General features: G+C 43.5%; 1 protein-coding gene across 8 annotated transcripts in view; it reads left to right on the top strand.

The window, feature by feature from the left end:
- sulf2b (sulfatase 2b) overlaps positions 1–23645 on the top strand; it is a 107950-nt gene that overhangs the window by 80098 nt on the left and 4207 nt on the right. For all 8 annotated transcript variants that reach the window (XM_019349584.2, XM_019349586.2, XM_019349579.2 and 5 more), the window contains 14 exons: positions 2404–2554; positions 2789–2888; positions 3487–3562; positions 5757–5885; positions 10037–10093; positions 10652–10781; positions 14118–14361; positions 18295–18487; positions 18594–18690; positions 20512–20606; positions 20681–20740; positions 20881–21050; positions 21324–21466; positions 23046–23169. In XM_019349584.2, coding sequence (XP_019205129.1) covers positions 2404–2554; positions 2789–2888; positions 3487–3562; positions 5757–5885; positions 10037–10093; positions 10652–10781; positions 14118–14361; positions 18295–18487; positions 18594–18690; positions 20512–20606; positions 20681–20740; positions 20881–21050; positions 21324–21466; positions 23046–23169 — 1769 coding nt within the window. The remainder of the gene's footprint in view (positions 1–2403; positions 2555–2788; positions 2889–3486; positions 3563–5756; positions 5886–10036; positions 10094–10651; positions 10782–14117; positions 14362–18294; positions 18488–18593; positions 18691–20511; positions 20607–20680; positions 20741–20880; positions 21051–21323; positions 21467–23045; positions 23170–23645) is intronic.

Below are 23645 nucleotides of genomic sequence, written 5' to 3' on the forward strand. Positions count from 1 at the left end.
CCTCCAGCTTGTCCAGGAGAACACCAAGGCGTTCCCAGGCCAGCTGAGAGATATAATCTCTCCAGCGTGTCCTGGGTCTGCCCCGGGGCCTCCTCCCGGTGGGACATGCCTGGAAAACCTCGCCCAGGAGGCGCCCAGGAGGCATCCTTGTCAAATGCCTGAACCACCTCAACTGGCTCCTTTCGATGTGGAGGAGCAGCGGCTCTACTCTGAGCCTCTCCAGGATGGCTAAACTTCTCACCCTGTCTCTAAGGGAGAGGCCAGCCACCCTTCGGAGGAAGCTCATTTCCACCGCTTGTATTCGCGATCTCGTTCTTTCGGTCACTACCGTCGTCCTGTATCCTTAACAGAAAAACAGATGATGTCCAGACCTCCGTGCTTGACTGTGGGGATGGTGTCGTTTGAGCCGTCTTCCTTCAAACCCGGCACGTCCAGTTGGTGCCAAAGAGCTCGATGTTGTTTTCTTCTAACCACAGCACTTTCTTTCAAACCTTCTCGATCATGCAGTGTGTTACCAGTGGCGTTATCGGTGACTGTCGTCCCAACTGCCTCCAGTTTATTAACAACCACCTTTCTCATGGTCATCCTCACCCCATGAGGCAAGACCTTGCATGGAGCTCCAGACCCGGGGTGATTCATGGTGATTTATATTTCTTTCATTTCCGAATAATCTCACCAACACTTCTCATCACCTTCTCACCAGGCTCCAACCTTTTTTGTGCCACGGACCAGTTTAATGTCAGACAATATTTTCACGGACCGGCCTTTAAGGTGTCCCAGATAAATACAACAAAATAAAATGATACGACCAAGACAAAAACTGTGGTATTTTGTAAATATAATAATAAACAGGAATTCACTGTGTAACTTTATTAGCAGCGTCCTCCTGAAATGCACCAACAAAAATGAGAGTACCATCCTCCTCTCTGCCCCTTAATGCTCTCTGGTCGCTATGGTAAAGTGTAAATATTTCTTTCAAAATAAGACACAACTACAACACGGGAAAAGACCCAGGGAAACCGAGTTAACGATAAAAACCCTGAAAACCACACATTTCACACCCGAGCCTCAACTCTCGCGGCCCGGTACCAAACGAGTCACAGACCGGAGTTGCTGTGAATCCAAAAAGCACCTGGAATTGTTCAGTTTTGCATTTTCTGCTGTTATTGACACGTTAAACCATAATCACAAAGAGAAGACACGTTTTTTAAAGAGCAGTGTTTAGACTGTTCGGTACATCGCTGGCTCGCTCACTTCACTTTTAGCCTAAAGTCTTCTCGGGTAAGTCTGTAAGCAGCTTGTGGATCAGGCATTACTGCCTCATACCCAGCACACTTTTACAACCCTGCTGCAGCTCATACAGTTTTTCATTTTTTCCATTTCCTGCTTTTCTCATTTAATTTCCTGTTGCTGCTGCAGCAGCTTTAGTAAATACAAGTCTTGTTCCTGATCAGTTCACACAACTTACCGAGACCTGACATCAGCACAGACATCAAGGAATTACTGCCAAGGTCTACAGGCCACAGGCCAAGTCTGAGGGCCTTCGTATTAAGTGATATTTCCTCTTGTAAAGTTAAGTGAACGCACAGAGAGAAATAAAAATAGCAAAAAAGAGATTCAAAGGACCAGAAATGGAGACAAACTGATCACAGAGACGTTAACCAGTGAATAAGAGGACACAATAAACACAAGTGGATGTGGAAAGTTCTTGAAAGAAGCATGAAGCAGATGAAACATGGTTGAAGACTGAACAACCACAAGCTGACACAAAACAGCCACAGAGAAACACACAAAGATGTTGGCGATGAGAAGATGCACAAAACGAAAACAAGGATGCAAAATGATACGAAAGGATTGCACAGAGTCTCAAAACGACCACAAACAAATGGACTGAAAGGAGACACAAAAATAACACAAATGGGTGCAAAACTACCACAAAGACGCACAAAAGAAAAGTTCAACATGTCAGTTGTTTCTTGATGTCAGTGATTAGTGGACTCCATTTCTCAGAAGCTGAGATTGGAAGTAAAGCCTCAAAGTCACGATCCTTATGTTTTTGTCTGGAAAATCCATCCTGTATCTTTCACATAGAGGTTTCTCCACAAGCTGTTCGAGGCAACCGAGAGTGAGTCTCATGATTAAACTTATAATGCAATCTGTTAATACACTGGAAAAAGCAGAACAGAACACATTTAAAGCACTCGCAGCACCACCGGACCCAGCAGCATTCCTCCCTGATCACATGGCATGATGTTGCTGTCATATACAGAGCTTTGGTGCTGTCACAGACTGTCCACAGCCTGAAAATGTGATCCCAGATCGTCTTTCCAGCACAAATAACTCAGGACTTACCCAACACTCCACCTGTCTTATCTCCTTTCCTGTCACTGTTCTTCTCACCAGTACTCCCAGTTATAACTACGCGCCAAACCCAGACAAGCACTGGATCATGCGTTACACCGGCCCCATGAAGCCCATTCACATGGAGTTCACCAACATGCTGCAGAGGAAACGACTGCAGACGCTTCTGTCTGTGGACGACAGCGTGGAGAAGGTGGGTACAAACACACACACACTACACGTCGGGTGTTGCTATCCTCGTGGGGACATCTCATTGACATAATGCTTTCCCTAGCCGCATGGGCCGCGGGGCGTGAGGGCTGGAAAAAGATAGTTTGTGTCATTATGTCAACGTTGGTAGAAGTGTGAACAGATAAAAGATGACCAGTGTGCAAAAGCACTCCGTTTTTTTAAACCACAGACTGAAATGGTGTTGTTTGTTTCTCAGCTGTATAACATGCTGGTGGAGACGGGCGAGTTGGAAAACACCTACATCATCTACACGTCAGATCACGGCTACCACATCGGCCAGTTCGGCCTCGTTAAAGGTACGAACAGAGAATAAGACTAGAAGGTTTTTCTGTCTGCCTGATTCTTTTTCTGCTGATGGAAGAATAATTTGTGATTATTTTTACAACTGATTAAACTTGATTATCATCTGGAAACATCCTGATTTGTGATTTAAAGGATTCCTTTTTAGATTTTTTTTTTTTAGTAGGAAACCAGCTGCAGTGCAGGGAGGAACATTGTGAGATGTGTGCCAGACTCATTTTAAGAACCGTTCTCCAGCAGATGAAACAGCATTATGTACAAAATAAACAGCGAAACAGCACAAATTGTAAGAGTCTGGAAATTGGACAATCGCTCTTTGTGAGTTTGCTGAACAGCAAACAGAATTTCAGATGCAAGTACAGAACATCTGAAGAATCCAAGATAATAAAACGTTTGTGATAATGATCACGGTTTGAGTTTAAAGGAACAAATGTTTTGTATTTGATCATCAGAAAACTGTGCTGAGCATGAAGATAACATCAGAATGTGACAGCAAAACACTCCTGTGTGTGCAGAGCTTCAGTGTCGCCGCCTCAGCTACAAACGACAGCATTAATAACGTGTGTGTGTGTGTGTGTGTGTGTGTGTGTCCAGGTAAATCTATGCCGTACGAGTTTGACATCAGAGTCCCGTTCTACATCAGAGGACCTAACGTGGAGCAGGGCAGCATGTAAGCACACCTCAACAACAATTCACTGCAAAAAGGCGCCGCCGATCCTCTGAACTCAGTAATAACTTCAAACGTTACTTTGTTCAGTCCATAAAAAACCATGGATGGCTGCTCATGACCACAGCAATCGCAAGAAGGGTTTTAGTGCACCACCCTCTATTTTCACAGACTCCACCTCCCACATGCCAGCTGGTTAGGGAATACACATATTTCCCGTGCAACCTGCATGTCAGGGGGTCACTGAGGCCTGAGGTCACCTTCCCATGGGCCTGTGGACCCTTCTTGACCACCTGCATGTGCACATTTACAAGCAAACATCAGCTTCTTTGTCAGACTGATTTTCAGGTAGAAATCTGGTGCTGAGAGCTGGCTCTCCATCTACACACCAAACAGTCATTTTCAGGTAATGAATCATTACCAGCCACTTAAACTGTGGCGCACACCTTCATGTCCCAGCACATGGACTTTTATGATCCAATTCTAGCAATTTTTTTAAAGAGAGTTTCGTAAAATAATACATGTAAAAATATATTGATGGTCCTGCGGGTCTCCGTTGTTGGCAGTTGATTAAAAAAAGGCACGTTTGCAGGGTATTTTTAGGCCAAGCAGTTAATTAATTTACTGAATAAATAATAATGCAATCAGTAATTAAAATGCATGGTTTTTTTTGCAGCCCAATTAAATGTACAGAAAAGAAAAATAAGCCTTAACCAACAGGGCTCAGCTATCAGCAACGTCTCTGCTTCACTGGAGTCGTTCCTTTTTTAAATTCCTGCTTCTGTTTCGAGCAGCAAACAAACCCTCAGTGCTCGGCACCACACGGTGGACGCAAGGAAGGAGAAGCTGATGGAGCATGTACAAAAGCCTGCTGGTTTTGGGCTCCACCTCAAGCTGGTGGAGCCCAAAACAGAGCTAAAAGAACACTTACAGACTGCTTTTTAAAATCTCTGAACCAAAAATATAAAGAATCTGTGGAGACGTGAAGCAGCAGAAAGATCATATCCCTGAAAAATATGACAGCGCTGTTTTCTTCACAGTGTGTTACTGTGTGTGTTTGTGTGTGTTAAATTGAATTACCACAGTCAGAGTGGTTCCACGAGATGATCACGGGTTCAGGGGCAGAGTTTCTTTCCCTTCTTCGGAGCAGACGTTATTGAGATAAAAAACACTTTGTTTGCAATATTTCACAATAAATGTCCCCGTGAACTTTCCCCCCTGCTCTCCAAACCCAACACGAGTCTCTGCTTTAAGAGCTCTCGGGTCTGTTTTTCCTTCAGCAATTCACTTTTAAAATATCAATACAATGCAAGATGGGACGAGTAATTTGTCCTTTTTTAACATTTTCCATTATGTGTATTTTTTAATCTCTTCTGGTGTTCTGCTTTGGCAGCAAACACCATTTTCATAGTGGAAGATTTCACTTAAAAGGTTTTGAGATATAAGAAAAAACACATTTTTGCCCCTCGTCTCCTGTGTCCTCTGGACAGGAGAGAGGAGGCGTGCTGGGGGAGGAGCTATGATCCAGGAGGCACAGGTGTATTCTTTCAGGAAGTGTTGTTACCTACAGTTTGTAAAAGAGGCGTGGCATAGGAGGAGGAGGAGGGCTCATCAAACTCATCATCTTACTTTCTGCGTGTGTGTGTGTGTGTGTGTGTGTGTGTGTGTGTGTGTGTACATGTTTAGACATCTTTGTGAGGACAGAAAAATTGGCATGCTTGTGGGGACCAATAGTCACTTATGGGGACAAAATGCTGTCCCCATGAGTTTGAAGGCATTTTTGAGGCTGGAAATGTGGTTTTAGTGTCAGGGTTACATTTATGCTGAAGGTTAGGGTTAGGCATTGATTTTTGATGGTTAGGTTAAGCGGCTAGGGAAAGCATTATGTCAAGTAGATGTCCTCACTAAGATAGCAAAATGAAAATGTGTGTGTGTGTTTGTGCGTGTGTGTGTGTGTGTGTGTGTGTACAGCTGTAATAAAACCATGTATGATGCAGCTGTGCCGCATGTCATATTTAATGAATGTCACATGAAAATTGAAGCCCTGAAGGAGCAAAATGTCTCCTGTTTTGGTAAAAATTTAAAGTATCTTGTTAAGAGTTTCTTTTTCGGATTTCGTCATGACAACATGAAGCTAAAACAGGCACACACATATAATAAAATAAGCGCTCATACTCTGTTTGCATGTTTGTGTCAGTAACCCTCACATGGTCCTAAACATCGACCTGGCTCCGACCATCCTGGACATCGCTGGTGTCGACACTCCTCCAGATATGGACGGAAAGTCGATACTGAGTCTGCTGGACACAGACAAACCTGCCAACAGGTACGCACCCACACACACACAGACACACACCTAAATGCCAGATTGTTAAAGAATTTCATTTCCTTGTTTTGTAACCAGCTGAAGGAGCTGTTGCGTCACCATTTTTCCAGCTAAGACGCTCTTTAACCATCTGAGCGCTCAAAGAGCTTCTAAATAAATAAACAGTAGTTTTTTCATGCCAGTAATCATCCTAAACACACAAACCATTAAACACAGATTGAAGTTCATTTCTCAGAGTTCACAGTGAGGTAATCAGCCGCTTGTTGAAAACAGAGGTCAGAGAACAGAGACACATCACCAGTATGTAAATCATCTTCCTGCAGAGAGTCGTTGGAGCAGCAGGGTGTCTCTCAACTGTAACGACCTCATTTAAACTCCTGGGTGCGCCGCTATTCGGCAGCACAAAGAGCCATCTGGTTCGCCTGGAGCGAGAGAAATATTCTATTAATATTTATAATGATCAGAGCGTCAACAAAGGCAAACATAAAGGTCAGGAGGTCGGGACAAACAGGAAAGCGTTTCAGGGGGCTGTCAACCCCCCGAGCTAAGACGAAAGGATTTTGCACACAGGGTCGTGGTTAAGTGCAGATAACCTAAACTGGTGATTATTTCATCTCGGTACACCCTCCTGTGAGGACTCAGGACACCAAATGTGGATTCATCTATCAGTAAAAATAGTCCCCAACTAAAGGAATGTTTCAGATTTGATTGGTAAACGGACCGTGGCGTGCTCTTGTTAAGGTTTAAAGGTTATATAGCTGCTGGTGTTGGACACACAGGCAAAGGAGTTTAATTCCCACTTCCAGGTTCAAGAGAAAATAGATAAACTACACCAGCGTGAGAGTCTCAGTCACCTCTAATGATGAATGATTTAGTCTGGCTTAATTAGTGGACGGATATCAGCTGAGCAGCTAAAATGTAATTAAGTCTCTGCAGACCTGGAGCTAAATGAAGCTCTAATTTCAAATCAAAACGGCAGACACAAGTACCCTCCTTTGGTTTAATCTCGTTTTCAGATGATGATGGATCATGATTTGAGAGGGAAGGGGTGGTAGCACCAACTTCACCCAAAACTGTCTGTGTCATGGCGAAGCACATTATATTTAGCATGAATCAAAGGATGTTAATTTAGTGCATTACTGGGGAAACTAGTTAAAATATTCCCTTCATTGGCGAGGCATGGTCGAACCTTGAGATCATCATGACATGATATTAAAATTTGACTTAAAGTCCAAATCAGAAATGGAGCATTTCTGAACCCTCACCAGTTTTTTTAGGTTGGACGAAAGTTTGTTTGGTCCCAAGCATGGTCAGCGTGAAGGTTTCTCCTCCTCCTCCTTCTTCATCACAACGTTGGATGGATGGATGGACGGACGGCTGGATGGACGATGGATGGATAAACTTGAGTTTCAGTAGATTGCACAGGTTCAGGAGGGTTCGAGGGGATGTTGCAGCTGAATGAAAACAATAGTTTAGAAATTAAAGTCTTCTAAAACGTGGTCCATACAAGCAGAAATCCTGTTTTTCTTTTTTTCTTGTTAAACATGTTGTGATGTAGCCGTGTCTTTGTGTTTTTCACGTTGTTGAATTTAAATCAAACCAGATATAACCAGCGTTTTTTAGCTGTACTCTCGGTTCTGCAGCACACCGAAGCCTCTGAGGATTTCTGTTTGAACGTTTGAATAGAGTCCTTACATTCTGTGGAGTGCTGAGAGAAACTTTACAGCATCTGTTCCCTTTTTATTCTCTGTGAGGAACAGAGGAAACACCAACAGTAGCTGAAAGACTGATTACACAGAGCCAGAGTTTATTCAGAATAATGGACTGATTCTGTGCAGATTCTCCCAGAACAGTCTGCTCTTTAGAGTTAGGAGAATTAAACCAGACACGTCCTGCAGCAGCTAACAGCTCGCAGCAAGCACATGATTATAGATTCTAGGTGTGTCAGGAGGAGCCAGATTTTCAGCAGCACAGGACAAAACGATGACTGATAACACTTTACAGCCAACAAATTAAGAAAGGGGGTCGTGTTGTGCTACAAACATGAGAACAGATACCGCGCAGGCATTTGCAGATAGTTTAATTTTCTTCGTCTGACTGTGGTAATGTGTTTGCTTGTTAAATATATATTTCAAACAATACCAGTGTAGTGAAAAGGCGTTTGATGTTTTCCATCAATCCATTTCCTTCTGCTTAGCCAGTTCAGACTCATAGACGGGCAGAAGTCGAACACCAGCCTATCACAGTCTGCTATAATGGCAATGATAGTAAGGACAGCTGCACTGGAGAGCCAACAAGAAGACAGCCCCCTGATAATGAGGGTGCATTTGGTGATATGGGTCTGTTCTGGATCCTTTACTGGTGAAATCTGCAGGCAGGAAGAGCAACAGCAAGACATCCAGCACATGTGAGCAGACATCAGCAATTACAGTTATGACAGTCACAGTCAGATGCAGCGTGAAAAAGGAGGTGTGGGTATGGTTGCAAAGCGGCTTGCAGTAGTGACTGTGGGCAGGTTAAAGCAGTGTACTGGCTGCTGCTGTGAGTTCTCCACAGTAACGTTGGGCAGGAAATCTCCCTTTCACAATTTCGTTCCCACATTACTTTTCACACAGTCTCTGACTCTCTGTGGCCGGCTGTGCTGCGCCGCCTTTCAGACTCACCGCTGAGCGTCTTGTGTCTCGATCTACCTGCTGTCAGGGGAGGGGTTAATTAGACGTCCCCGGCAGGTGTCCCACCCTCCTCGTCAGGCACTGTGCCCCCAAACACACTGCTCTACCTCTCCTTCCTGCGACTCTGCCCAGAAACTACAACCCCACCCACAAGCGTCTCAAACAGCGTGCCCTGTATAAGACAGCCAATTAGATGCTTTTAAGGGTATTAGCGGAGCCATCAGCTGATGTGGACTGACACCGAGGTCAGCTGATTTGCCACAATTGCAGCTGAGTCTCAGGATCAGTGTTATGCTGTGTTTTTAGACCTATAAAAAGGAACTAAATGATAAAAATCACTGTTTAAAATAAGGATGTTGGGGATTTGACAACGATGCCTCCTGGGCTGCTTCCAGATGTTCCGAGTGTGCCCAACTCTGGCCAGAGCAGACACAGAACAGGCCGGAGGGAGTTTGTCTCTCGGCCGGTTCATGAACATCTCGCTGTTGCCTCAGACGTGAGAGGACTCGACAGCTCTGCTCCCACTTGTTGCCTCCATCTCTTTAAATCCTTGTGAACTGCAGAGCATCGGTGGATAAAGGTGCTGTCCACCAGCAGCTTGTTAATAGTTACACTTAGATTCAATTCTATGACTTTTTACAGACTTTATACATGTTTTCACATAAGAAACAAAAATCTTATGAGCTCCGTTTGGCCACGGTGTGTTTAGCATCTCCGAGCTTGTGGCTAAAGTTCAACCCAACCCTAAACCTAAGCGGTGCGCCGGCAACTGGTTTGGATGTCAAAAGCAAAACTAAAAAAATCTAAATATTTAGTTGTTTGCTGCGCTGACGGCTGTCATATTGGAAACTTAAATTAGTCCTTCTTCAGTGTGTTTCAAACTTTGGAGACAGCTTTTTACATCGAGCAGCAACATTTTCCGCCGCCTTTGTGTGTAAATCCTCGTCGCGGCCTCATTATTATGTTTGTGTCTTTCTGTGCTGTTTATTCTGTGAATCAATCGAGACGAAAACGACTGGAAAAAGTCCTGCAGTCGTTTCCACTGCGGTGACTGTTGTTCTTTTAAGTGTAGGAGGAAAATCAAAATGTTATTCCTGAAAGTTAACGTTACAAACATCCCAGAATAGAAACCAGATGGAGTCACGCTCTTAATGAGGGGACAGAGCGCGGTATGAATATTCTATAAATGCGTGTAATGTTCGATGATTTGAACTGAAATGAACTCGCTGCTCCTGACGTGGCAGTGAGAGGAGCTCCAGCCCGAAGTTTAGGGGTGTAAAATGAAGCCGTGATGCACATTTAGCAGCTCTTTCAGATGCCGCTTCAGTAAAGGCAGTCGTGCTTAATGGAGTCGATGTGAAAAAAGAAGAAGGTAAGGTGAGGTGAAGACGGGCGGAGGGTGCGACAGTGTTGGTTGTGGGTTAAAAATAGCAGGAGTGCAGGAATTCTGATTCTCGCTGTTTTCATCCTCTTCTTCAGGTTCCAAGTGAACAAGAAGGCGAAGGTGTGGAGAGACTCGTTCCTGGTGGAGAGAGGGTAAAGACGACACATCACTGCTGCTGCTTGGGAAAATATAACATATAACAATCTACGTTCAGTGCAGAGTGTAACACAGCAGCTGCTCTCACTGCTGGGAAAACCTGGCAGCTACAACTACACCTGGTGCCGTCCACCCGGTGGAAGCAGATCTGCCTGATGATATTTGGTTAATTAGGAAAAGTGTTTTCATAATAACTCTGAGACAGATATTAATCACAGCTTACAGCTACAAGCTTAAACACATCATTAAGCTTTAATTCAGTCAAATGTTCTTCTAATGGAGGGCTAAAGGTTAACTTTCAGCTTTTAAAAGTTTGACAAAAACGTTTGGAGTGACTCGAGTGAGTCGCTCGTTTCCTCTTCGGCTTCCTCTCCGTGGCATCGATCCCTACGCTGAAGGCCACTGAAGCATTTACACGGAAAAAAGCTGATTTCTTGATTCAGACAGAAGAAATGCATAAATGAAAATTGCCAAAATAAACTTTTATTAACTTTGAATCATGAATTCATTAAACATGCAGATTTCCTCCCTGCTTGTGTTTGGTGTTTTCACAGGAAGCTGCTCCACCAGGTCGTCGAAGGTAAGGAAGTATCGCAGGAGGAGAACTTCCTGCCCAAACGCCAACGAGTGAAAGACCTGTGTCAGAGAGCCGAGTACCAGACGCCCTGCCAGCAGACGGGACAGGTAGTGCAACACTTTACTTCTGATACATTTACTCCCTCGACTCCTGATCCTACTTCTCCCAATGGTATCACGTTCCTTCTCCATCCTTGCACTACAATAGTCTGATTTTTTTTATAATCCCCTCAATCCAATTACTTCACTCCTGATGTTATTATTGCTTATTCCCCAATGCATAATCTTATTCCTCTCTTTTACTCTGGAATACCTTATTTTTCCTGATTCTACTCAGTCGTATGAGTTTCACTGCGTAGCCGTCCATGAAATCACTCAGAATTCTATGAGTTTGCATCCAATGACTTCACTCCTGATCTCATTACGTGTCCCTGATTGCATTACCTTACCCCCAGTCTACCTTAACTTTACTCCAGAATACTTTACTCAAGACTCCATAACATTCTCTTACAAATCAGTTACTTTAGTTCTCATTCCCAATTTTCACTTCTCCCCAGAAACCTTATTTTACTCCATTCCTGGTCCCTTTAAATATCACTCTTTTAAATTACTCTTATTCGTGTCCTTTTCCTTACTCCAGAATCCCTTTCTGTGCTCCATTCAGCTCCCAATCCAATTAAATAATTCTTTCAAACCTTATTATTTTACTCACAATATCCTCACATCCCATTTTCTAACTTCTGAATCTGGGACTTTATTCCTGATTCTACTCGTTTTTATTATTATTATTTCATTACTCAAGAATAATATTCCACCCTAATCCTTTCCATCACTTTCACTCCATTCCTCAGTCATAGTCCAGTAAATGTTCCTCTTTGGTGGATTGCTTTATTCAAGATCTCGTTGCTTTGTTCTGCATACTATTTGCTATTTCTTATTTTACTCCAGAATAACGTTCCTTAGTCCCGACTCTACTGGATCTCTCCTGATCCTGTGGTTTGTTTAAAGCACACCTTACCACTTCATTTTAGTCTTTATCGTATTTGAGTTGTGACTTCATCGTTTCATTCCTCACTCGGGACTCTACATTTCTCAATCCAGTTATTTCTTCCTGATCCCATCATTTTGTTAACAATTGAACTGATTTATTCTTAATCCCTGTTTAATCCTCGTCTAATCACTTCATCCAGATGCTATTTACTCTCAACTCCATAACTTCCAGACATCCGAATCCTGTTTAAGTTCTCTGTACTCCTAACTGCTCCTCCAGTGCCAGTCTCATCGTTTTACTTCTACGATCCTGTAATTCACTCCTGATCCTGTGGCTTCAATCACAGTCTTATTGCTCATTATTCCTGCTTCACTTTGACAGAACATGCAGACTATAAAGTTTGCACTCTTTCCGATGCAGTTTTTCTTTGGTCTGTGCAGTCTTCAGTAACAAGCTGTTTTTGGAATAAAGACGGGAAAGCTGGGATGGCTACCGCTCCAATAAACAGAGACTTGAAAGAAGCAGGGTAGACTTGTGTCACAGAGATGAAAAACCAGATGTCATCTCTGTAAACCAGACACATACAATAACTGCAGTAATGACTGGAACGACCAGAACACAATGGACTCGCTGAATGCTGCAGCATCAAAGAGACGTGGAGAGAATCAAGATGTGACAGCACAACAGAAACTTTTCTGCCAGACATTTAGAGAGCTGTGTCACTGTGTGTTTGTGTTCACGCTTGTTTGAGGTTAATTACACTTGTCGAAAAATCCCTTTAGCAAGTTGATTAGTCTCTTAGCAACAGAGTCTGCCGGCTGCTGGGTTGCTGTGATAAACAGCCCCAAGAAAACTGCATATATGTGTGTGTACTTAATAATTCAGGCATTTGTCGCTCTTTAATAAGCGTGAGTGACTCAGGGCAACAGTCGGAATTCATTCGGGTCATGCTAATCTTCTAATGAACAACTACAGAGTCACGATACAGCCGATGCTGAAAGCAAAAGAAGACTCTGAATGCATCGTACGTGTTTACGAAGCAATAGACGGCCTCTTCCCAGCCTCGCCTTTCCTACCTCACCCTCCTTCACCCAAAGCCCGGCAGGTTTGGTTACGTGCTGATCAAAGCAAATCCACCTGAGTGTTTCGAACCCTCCCAAGCCGTGAAGCTCTCTTCTCTCATCATACAAACACCTGTCCAAGGTTCCCTCTCGTTTTCAGAGTCACTCTGCCTCTTCTTTGCCTCCTTTAGTAAAGTGTCTCTTTTCATAGCTTCTATCAGGATCCTGCAGGAGCTATCGGAGAAAATGGAAGCATTGTTCTTTTGTTCATTTTGGTTCCACAACAGCTTTCGAGGATTTTGGAGCCAGTGGCAGAGAGCAGTCAAGAGGCCAGTGTGATTTGTCCTAGAAACATTGTGTAATCAGCGTTTACCTTGGGATGATGTGTAAAACACACCCACTTACATTTCAAACCTACAAACGCCACTCAGTGCAAGTCTGGCGTGTTGAAGCTCGGGTGTCCCTGCATGCTACCCCTGTATCACCGTAATCAGCGGTTTAAAACAAGCTCACATGCATGTCACCTTATTTAATAATACGATTTGGATAATCAGCCAATCAGTGATGTTCAATAGTCAATAATAGAACATCACTGATTATTGCGGCCCAACCACAGAAGTATTTCAGGGTCTTTTTCAGTCACATGGACAGGATGGAGTACAAGGCCTTGTGCAGTAATGAGTATAAAGTGCGTTATGCCAGACTGAATATAGAACTCTGCTGTCGGCCAAAGCGTCTGATTTACCTGCTGGTTTTGATATTCAGGTTGTGAGTCAAAGAGCTGAAATGAGCCTCTGCTTGGAGACTTGTGGACATTGTCCCTACAGACTGACTGAGGAGCTCTGAGTAGAGCTGCTGCACGTAATCGTCTGCAGATTTCGCTTTTGTAACAAGTGGGAGACCAGAACACATCGGCTGTTTATGGCCCGATATATGTGAGGATCTTTAGCCCCAATCCAAACTTTAATCGACCTGAACAGATCAAATCCTGACATCCAAGACCAGCAGCAGTCAAATGCGTTCCTCACTCACAGAACCACGTAGACCAAACAAGACCTGTATTGTCTTTGGTTAGCCGTGCGTGTTGTTGTAAATCAATTCTGAGGTAAACAAATATTTTTCTGTTTAATTTTGTGATTCGCGAACTTTATTGTTGCATCTTTTGTAAGTCGTTGTATATGTGAGATCACATCCTGCCTGAAGATAATCCTTATATGATTATCAGGATGCTGTTTCCCTTTTAACTTCCAGCTTTCAAAATTCCTGTTAAAGTATTTATTTATATTTTATTTATGGAGCTTTTTTTATGCTAACATTTGATGTGGGGAAAACTAAACAGGCTCCTCTGAACTGTTAAAAATAATTCCTCGTGCATGATTTTTGTGTGTGCAGAAGTGGCAGTGTGTGGAGGACGCCACGGGGAAGCTACGGCTTTTCAAATGTAAGCATGAAGGAGGAGGGGCCAAAAGCTTCCAGAGGGGTGCTGTTGGCCGTCATCGTCCAATCAGCATCAAGTCTCAACTGTACCTTCCAAATTCTGGCGCCTGTGACTGCGATTTCCATGACCTGCGACCTCTGAACCTTCGACCCTCCATGATGAAGCCGTTTAACAAGAAGCCGTTCTTCTCCAAAAAGAGTGAGTGTTAACGCTTCAGTCCACCAGGGGGCAGCAGTGAGTATTAGGCATGCGCAATTTGCCCCATGAAAAAATAATTTTGCGTTAGGTTTAAAATAGAAAACTGTTGAGCGCCATGTGTGAGCAGTTTAGCAGCTTTTCTGGAATTCTCTGATTCCTTTATCAAGCTTCATCAATAAATCCCTTAAAAGCCTAAACAGGTTAAAGGTCAGTTGACTAAAATCCTACTTTATTATAATTAAGCACTGTTCATGATTGTTAGAGTGAATTGTTAAATGTTGTCATTTTTATGCTTACCATCTCTACATTGTTTCAAACTGTGTGATCAAAGACATTCCTTTGTCCCCCTCCCCAGCCTGTCGGATGGTGGGGGAGGCTATAGTGTTTTATTGTAGGCACATCCTATGTGAAGGTTCTGTTTTGTTGTTTAGTAAACTCACCTGTGTTTGTGCATGGTGAACCAATACAGGAATTGAGCCATATATATAGGGTGGGGGGAGATGACCCTCTTTATGACCAAGGATGTTGTTAACAGTTGTAATTAGGAAGTCACGCACACAGAGACACACACTCACTCACACGTGCACACTCACTCACACGTGCACACACACACATAGTACCTTATCTTTTATAACCATCGGGGGGGGTTACAATGGGTGGTGCTTGTGTGTACTGTAACTGTTTTAAATAAAAAGGCGGCGAGCGGAGGCCTAAGTCGGAGTCATTTTGCGGTTGGATTCAGAGTGCTTTTCTGAGACACCGCCCGGGGCTTCCCTTGCGCAAGTAAAATCGAGATCGCGGTTTGTCTTGCTTCCTTATCGTTAACGGGAATAAGTCTCTAAACCAGCGGGGCCTGTGGAAGCGCAGACCCAACAATGATTATCATCATCATCATGTCCACCATGATCCTCATTGCACAGACTGTCAGCATCTTCATGTTCGCATTTTGGCTGCTGCCATATTGTTTTATTATTTTTGGATCGGATCACTATGCTAGAATGAGGCTTTTAGCTAAAATAAGCAAAAATCACAAAACTGAAGCATAAACTTCTTTGAATGGTTTGAATTTAGCAAACCCAAGTTGTATCCAAGTGGATAGTTTATAACAAACAATCTGTCCTCAGTTTGGACCACTAAACTGTCCATGGTGGTCCAAAACCTTTTGTTCCCGTCGGTAAACAAGTTTTTTTAATGCTGTAACTTGGCTCATTTTAAATGGGAGTCTATAGGCATTGACTTGGTTTCTGAATGACAGTTTTTGGCTTCCGATGGGCGCTACCAGAGCAATTCTGACCTGTCGGGGTGCGGATGAGGCCCTCGCGGACTTGTTCCAGAACGTCCTGCTTGGCCTCGATTGGACTGGGATTTTGAGATTTTGTGCTTCTCAAGCTGTTGCGGTCAGTTTTTTGCAGCGTGGTGGGGTTTGTGTCCTCATGCTGCTCGCGGCGTCTGCAGGATGCGAAGGGATAATCGGATAAATTTGGATGATGCGTTTAAAAGTAACGTTTCTGTGAGTGCCAGGACAAGATGATTGTTGTTACTGACTTTACAGTGGTTTCATTGTTGTGGATGACTGGTCTACGCAGATGTTTTAATCCCAATGATTAATAATTAAATCTGACAAACGAGCAGCTACACACCGACACGTTGGAATCATGAGTGTGACGCAAGTCTGACAAACTCCTGCAGATAAGACTAGGGATGGGTATCGTTTAGGTTTTATCCGATACCGGTGCCAAACCGGTACTTTTGAAACGGTGCCGGTGCTTAAATGGTGCTCAAACCGGTGCTTAAAGAATGGAGAACACAAACTTTGTCCAAAAACCTCTCATGTTCTGCTGTTTTTTTGTAAAAAGATAACAATGTTAGCCTTTTCTGCAGCTATAGGGCATATATGGTCTCACTCTTGGCTGGAAGCAGTGCTTAAACAATGGAAAAAACACAAACTTTGTCCAAAAACCTCTCATGTTTAACTGTTTTCCACTTTTTCTTTGGTCATTTTAGCCTTTTTGGCCAGGGTGAAGGGAGTATCTGCCATCAAACAAGAAGACAGCCGCATGTAACTACGACGGTGTTTGCTAGTTCACCTTACATGCATTAATGTAATAATGTGGTTAGCGTACTCAACGTTAATTACACACGAACAACATGAAGCTACTCACGCAGAGGAGAACGGCTGCTGCTGCATCATCATCCTCATCATTTCTGCTACGCTGACAGGGCTAGGGGCCAGGACTCTACTCTTTGGGTTTTTGGGGGATGTTGCTAACTCCGGGTCCGATAACAGGCACCACACCCGCAGTAGATGTGCTCGGTGTGAGGTCTCGCAGCAAGCTATCAAACACGACGCATTTCTCGGCTTTAAAAAAACGCTATGCGTCGCCAGGTGTTTCATCAGATTTGAGGTGTTACCTCCTTTGACAGTATCACAGTATCAGCTTAAAGCACTTGTTGCAGGCTGCTGAGTTTGCATCTTTGGCTGTGAAGTACAGCCAGACTTTTGTCCGCTTCGCCTTGGGCGTTTTTAATCTGTAGCTCTGCTCTAAAAGAATGTACGTACCTGGGCCCGCCTACTATCCTCGGAAACGTAAAATGATTGGCTAGAATTGGCTCAGGAAAAAAAAAAGCACCGAAATAAAGCACCGAAATGTGCGCTGCTTTTCGGTCTGGTTACTACCGTTTATGTCAGAACCGGTGCCATGACACCGGTACCCATCCCTAGATAAGACACATTAGTGCTGGTCATACTCATAAACAGAACCTCTCACCAAAAAAATGTCAGAGCTTTAGGAAAATGGTACATAAATGTTTTTGCATGAGGTTTATTTGCAGGTGGAGTTTTTAATTTTCCAGCATGATTTTAAACTTTCGTTTTTTTCAGCGTGGCTATCGCTGCTTTGTGGTAATAAGTTTCTCATGAAACAGAAGCCACGGTTCATATGAGATGATATGAGCATTGCTGTATGTGCTCAGAGAGGACGACGGTGTGTAAACTCCTCAGACGTGTCAGCTTTAGATCTCTTTCACTCCTCTGATTGACACACTCATCTTGCCAGGATGACACGTTTGATGTGTACGGCAGGTGTGAGGCGGCTCATTGCGGTCGTAGAGGAGTGCACAGTCTTGTCATGGTTTGGATCATTATCTCTGACTTCTGCATTGTGTTTGGCTGGTCCTGTGTCTGATGGATTGCTACTTTGAACTCTGTGGTTGGAGGCCCACATGTTTAAATAATCCATTTGTCAGACTTGGTCAGATGTCACATTAGAGCATAAAATTAACAGGGAAAGTCCTGCAGCTGTGCAAAGTTTTTCACAGTACCACTCGGAGCTGTGACTGTTGTGCAGGAGCACGCACGAGGCTGGGTTTGTTTTAGCACATAGCATGCAAGCACACAAAACATCCCTTCTTAATTCCTTTAAATTGAAGCAGGTACAGGATCGACTCTTAAGTCCGTGTAACATGAATAAAGAAGTTAATTTATTTTTAGGTGAGTTTCAAACAACTTGCCACCAGAGCTTCCAAGCTTTCCTTTAATGACTTTTCTATTTCCCTTTCTTTCTTGTGAAGAGGCTGTGAGCAAAGATGTTTTTAGATTTTGTGCTCCAGGACAGAAAACCTGGTTTCTCATGTTTCTGGTGGAGTCTTCTCAGTCCGCAGCTTCCACTTTGTGGTGTGATGCTGACCTCTAATGTCTGAGGACAGCACTGCATCACCCTTATGGTGGTAGAGATGCAGGTATTTGAGGTTCTCTGTCAATGATGAGCTTTAGTTTAGCCATTACTGTAACACTGAGGCATGTAAACGTTTACTTGGAGACTGCAGGAAGTGGATTTTATTGTGTAGGGTAAGAGCAGTCTGATAATAAACATCTTATTCTTCTTGGTGGTGATATTCGCTGAGGTGATGAGCTTAATTGTGTTTGTCTGTCAGAGTTCAAAGCCCTGAAGAATTACTCCAGGAACCGTTACAGCCGCTCTCTCTCCATGACGAACAATTACCCTGGAAACCAGAGCCTGGCAGGCTGGGATCAGCCAATGAGAGACGAGTTTGAGGACGAGTTCAGCGGGATGGGAGGAGATGCCAACGCCGTGGTCACACCCAACTCCGTCAAAGTCACTCACCGGTCAATAATGCTTGTTTTTTATTATCGTTCTAGTTCAAAATATGCAGTGTAATGATATGATGCTCTTTAATCAAAGACGATTAATAATAAATATGTTTTCCTGCAGATGTTCCATCCTGTCTAATGCAACAGTGAAGTGTGACACGGGCGTGTATCAGTCCCTGCAGGCCTGGAAGGACCACAAGCTGCATATCGACCACGAGGTAACGTCCTTCTCACGTTTCTGTAAAGCCACACAGCAGTATGAGGTAGCATCTCTGGGCTGTTGTGACCACAAACTGTATGCGAGGTGGACATGAAGCCCATTTAAGTGGATTAAAGGTGCATTCTTTCTGATGGCCTGCAGGGGGCGAGTTCTCTTGCGTATTTGATCTGTGACCTGCGGAAACACTTTGCTGATGGTTGTGGTTTCTTTTTTGAAGTCTTATCTTTTCTAACATGTTCATTCTGAAGATTCTGGACCTGTTAGAGTCAAAAACGGGATAAAGGAAGGCACATTTTAAGCCCGCCCTACTTTGTGATTGACAGGTCACTATCACTGCTTCTCGGTGAGATCCATCACTCGCTCGTGACTTCTGGGTTCAACAAACTAAGCTGCCAACAACCAAAACACTTTGATCCGGACTTCACAACTTTAGCGACTATGAAGAGGTTTTTAAGCAACCCTAACCTTTTTTTAAAGGGTTTATTTTAAACTAAACTTGACTTTCTCCAAGGTCAACTAGTATTGTTGGTACCTAAACCCTAGTCTCCTGCTTAAAGGGCTTTTGTGACTTAACCTCTGAAGCTCTGGTTTATTTTGTGATATTTCCACCTTAAATAACATCCCCCAACAAAACACATCAAACTCGCTAAAATGTTGAAGGGTGTGAATCAGTCAGTGTGCTCTGGTCCCTTTAACCTGAACTGTCCTCGAGCTTTGAAGTTCCTGATTCCTGCTTTTTCTTTTTTTCTTTTTTTAAACTTTATTTTTATTTATTTTTAGGAACAGGAACATTTACATTTACACAGACACAGCAAGGGAAAAAGGGAAAAGGTAAAAATAATAAAAATAATAATAATATATAAAAGTAAGATAAATAAACAAATAATAAAAATGATGGAGGGAGGGGTTCACCCAGGGCTATGGGCTGATTCCTGCTTTTTCTGAAAGATGGAGGGAGGGATGTTATTGACGATGAATTTAAATGTGCTTGAGCCGCTCCGCCTCCTCACGATCCATCTGCATGTTTGATCAGATTTTGCAGCGGACGCCCGTCCTAACAAAACGCTGGGGTTGTGTATGTGTGAGGCAGATTTTGTGGAGTCGGTTTATAAAGCAGCAGAATAATAAATCAAATTAGGTATTATGTATACAAGTAAGAAAACAGTCCAAATTAAGCACAATTTAATGGGAAAGGTTAAACACAGGGCACATTTAAAAGTCAGTGATTGCGGTAATTACACCAGTGATTACACTGTTCATTGATCTGATCCTGTTCTTGCTGGGATGTGCACTCAGAGTGTGGATAACAGGAGCAGCAGCCCTGCTTCCTGGCAGGTTAGCGTTCCCGTGCCTGTGCAGACTGTTGCTGCCCGCTGTTCCGGGTGAACGATTCTGTGACAGATAACAGAGTCTGCCGGGTTCCTCTCTCTCTCCACCTCATTTGTTTACAACTTCCTGCTACAGACAGGAATGCTGCTGTCTGCTGGACTGCAGCCCCAGCTCCTGTCAGGTGTGCACGACACGGTACACCTGACAGGTAAACCTGGGAGTGGTAAATGAATGAAATAGGACTAATTGGTTCATCCATCTGCAGCATCTAGGCAACCAGTTGCACGCACCCAGCCAATCAAAACAGTTAGTTAGGGAGTGAAAAACACTTACAGCAGCGACACTTGTTTTAAAAAGTCAGGGATGTCACTCTAAAAATCCCAGCTCACACCTGACGCCGCAAAAGTGAAGCAAACTTTTGGAGAAGTACGTTTAAGTTTCTGCAGAATATTATTAGTGGCCCTGAATGATACCTGTGACTTTCTCTCAGATTGAGACTCTGCAGACGAAGATAAAGAACCTGAGAGAGGTCAGAGGTCACCTGAAGAAGGCCCGCCCCCAGGAGTGCGACTGCAGCAAATATCTGTAAGTAGCAGAAAAGTGCACGCCACAGTTTTAGATTCATGCATGTGATTAAACGTGACGTTTGTGTTTCTCAGGTACAAATCCAAACTGAAGAACAAACTGAGGTACAGAGGAGGAAGTCTGCATCCGTTCAGGTGAGAAGACACTAACCATTCTGGCATAAAGCCAGCACGCTGTAGGGAAAGATTTTACATAGATTACCCTGAGCAGCTACATCCTACAAGCTTTATCTGTGTGTGTGTGTGTGTGTGTGTGTGTGTGTGTGTGTGAGCAGGAAGGCCGGGGCTCGGGACAAGAAGGCGTGGCTTCTGAAGGAGCAGAAGAGGAGGAAGAAGATGAGGAAGATGATCAAGAGAATCAGAAACAATGACACGTGTTCAATGCCGGGACTCACCTGCTTCACTCATGACAACCAGCACTGGCACACGGCGCCGTTCTGGACGTGTAAGAGCCACCGCTTTACTTTGTGACGATTATCACAACCCTGAGCATTTTGACATCACGATCTCCTTACCTGTGTTGGAGCTTTTGATCGTTATTATTACAGCCATTTCCAAAAGAGCTGTGTTTGAGCTGTGCTCATAAATAACTGCTATCAAAGTGCTGTCCCAAACCGAGAACCACACTTTCTAAAAATGTCCTCGTTCTTCAGGTTTAACCAACACAGCAAGAAAAATATTATTAATGAATATTTGGGTGTGTGTGTGTGTGTTGCAGTGGGTTCATTCTGCGCCTGCACCAGTGCCAACAACAACACATACTGGTGTCTGAGAACCATCAACGAGTCCCACAACTTCCTGTTCTGTGAGTTTGCGACCGGCTTCCTGGAGTACTTTGACCTCAACACGGACCCGTACCAGGTACAGAGCAGTTTTCTGATTTTAAAGGTGTTTTTTTTCCTGCAGTAGCTCGGTGACATAAATGCTTCCCAAAGTCCCAAACTCTAAACTCATTCTGGCTTTAACCCTCAGGTCTGTGAAGGGGGGGGTCTAAAAGTCTGGTGTTACAGCCGTTCTCTACTGTACGACCGCCTGTGTGTGATATGTTCAGGAGACATCTTGAAATGAAAGCTCCCAAACATAGCCTGGGTTACACACTTTCCACGTCAGACTTTGGACTCGTGTGCTTAAAACAAGAAACCAAGACTTGTGTCTGGCTGAATTTAATTCTATTAAATCAAGACTCAAGAATATAAAAAACTATATACTATACTCTACACATACAGTATCCTGAAATATTGTTTCCCTGTAGTGCTGTCCAGTTCTAATATAAATCAGTGATATAAAGAAAATAAAAATACACAAAATGTAAATATAAATACTAAAAAAAATGTCAAAAACAAGAAGACAGAGAACAAAAACAGCTATAAAAACTATAACCAGAAGAACAGAATAGAATCAGCTGAGAGGGCTTGTCTGTGCCGATGGAGACGCTGATGTTCAGAGGGGAGCGCCAAATCACAACAACAGTCACCTCAAGGCACTTCATATTGTAAAGACCCTACAGTAATACACAGAAAACCCCAACAATCATATAACCCCCCGTGAGCAACCGCTTTGGCAACAGTGGGAAGGAAAAACTCCCTTTTAACAGGAAGAAACCTCCTGGAAGGCCATGTACCACAACCAGACTGGGGTCAGGAGAGAAAGACGGGACAAAAACACGCTGCGGAAGAAGCCAGGGATGAATAATAACTAATAATTAAATGCAGAGAGGTGAATAAACACACAGTGAGTGAAGAAGAAGCACCCAGTGCATCATGGGAATCCCCGGCAGCCTACGTCTATTGCAGCATAACTAAGGGAGGATTCAGGGTCACCTGGTCCAGCCCTAACTATATGCTTTAGCAAAAAGGAAAGTTTGAAGCCTAATCTTGAAAGTAGAGATAGTGTCTGTCTCCTGAATCCAAACTGGAAGCTGGTTCCACAGAAGAGGGGCCTGAAAACTGAAGGCTCTGCCTCCCATTCTACTTTTAAACACTCTAGGAACAACAAGTAGGCCTGCAGAGTGAGAGCGAAGTGCTCTAATAGGGTGATATGGTACTACAAGGTCATTAAGATCAGATGGGGCCTGATTATTAAAGACCTTGTATGTGAGGAGCAGGATTTTGGATCAGCTGAAGGCTTTTCAGGGAGTTTTTAGGAAATCCTGATAATAACAAATTACAGTCGTCCAGCCCAGAAGTAAAACTATGTAAACTAGTTTTTCAGTGTTTCCCTGAGACAGGATGTTTCTACAGGTTTGCATATTTCTTTCATTTACAGATGACACACATTCAGCCTGACAGTCACACTCACAATGCACACGTTCAAGAAACTTGCATAACAGCAGACATGTGGAGTTCCCTGTAGCTGTTGGGCTGATAAACTTCATCTAATTTACCTGAACACAAACCAAACAAATTACCGTCTCTCTTTGTCTCCTCATTTTTGTTTCCAGCTGATAAATGCTGTCAGCTCTTTAGATCGAACGGTTCTCAATCAGCTCCACGTGCAGCTGATGGAGCTCAGAGGATGCAAGGGACACAAACAGTGTAATCCTCGCACGCGCTCAGTGGAACCAGGTAAGACAAACACACACACCTTGGACAAACGTGATTCATATAGCTGCTACTAAACAAACAAAAGCTCCAGTGTTGGTCAGCACAGTTTTTATTACTCTGGACCTCTTTCACTATTCTTCTTCAAAAAAATGAATACGCCTATAAACTCCAACACTCAGTTTGAGCTGCTGTATTTCTGCAATTCAGGCAGCAGCTTTATGCATTTGCATATTTCCACCTCTAGATATGAATAAACAGCATTTGTTCCCTCAGCAGCCTCAGACAGAAGAGGAACTGTTTCAGCTGAGCCTGTGCTCTGTTACACTGACGGCTGAATTCACTTGAGTGCTGGTTCACTGTCGTGGCGTTTTGGAACACTTACTGGGAGAGAGATGTTGTTTCTAAGGTAGCCTTGAGAACATAAGAAATCTTCTTAGCGATGAAATTTTCTGTGAGAGAAAGCAGCTTCGGGGTTCTTTGTTCTTTTTAAAAAGGTG

The sequence above is a fragment of the Oreochromis niloticus genome, linkage group LG20, assembly GCF_001858045.2.
Source record: "Oreochromis niloticus isolate F11D_XX linkage group LG20, O_niloticus_UMD_NMBU, whole genome shotgun sequence".
NCBI lineage: Eukaryota > Metazoa > Chordata > Actinopteri > Cichliformes > Cichlidae > Oreochromis > Oreochromis niloticus.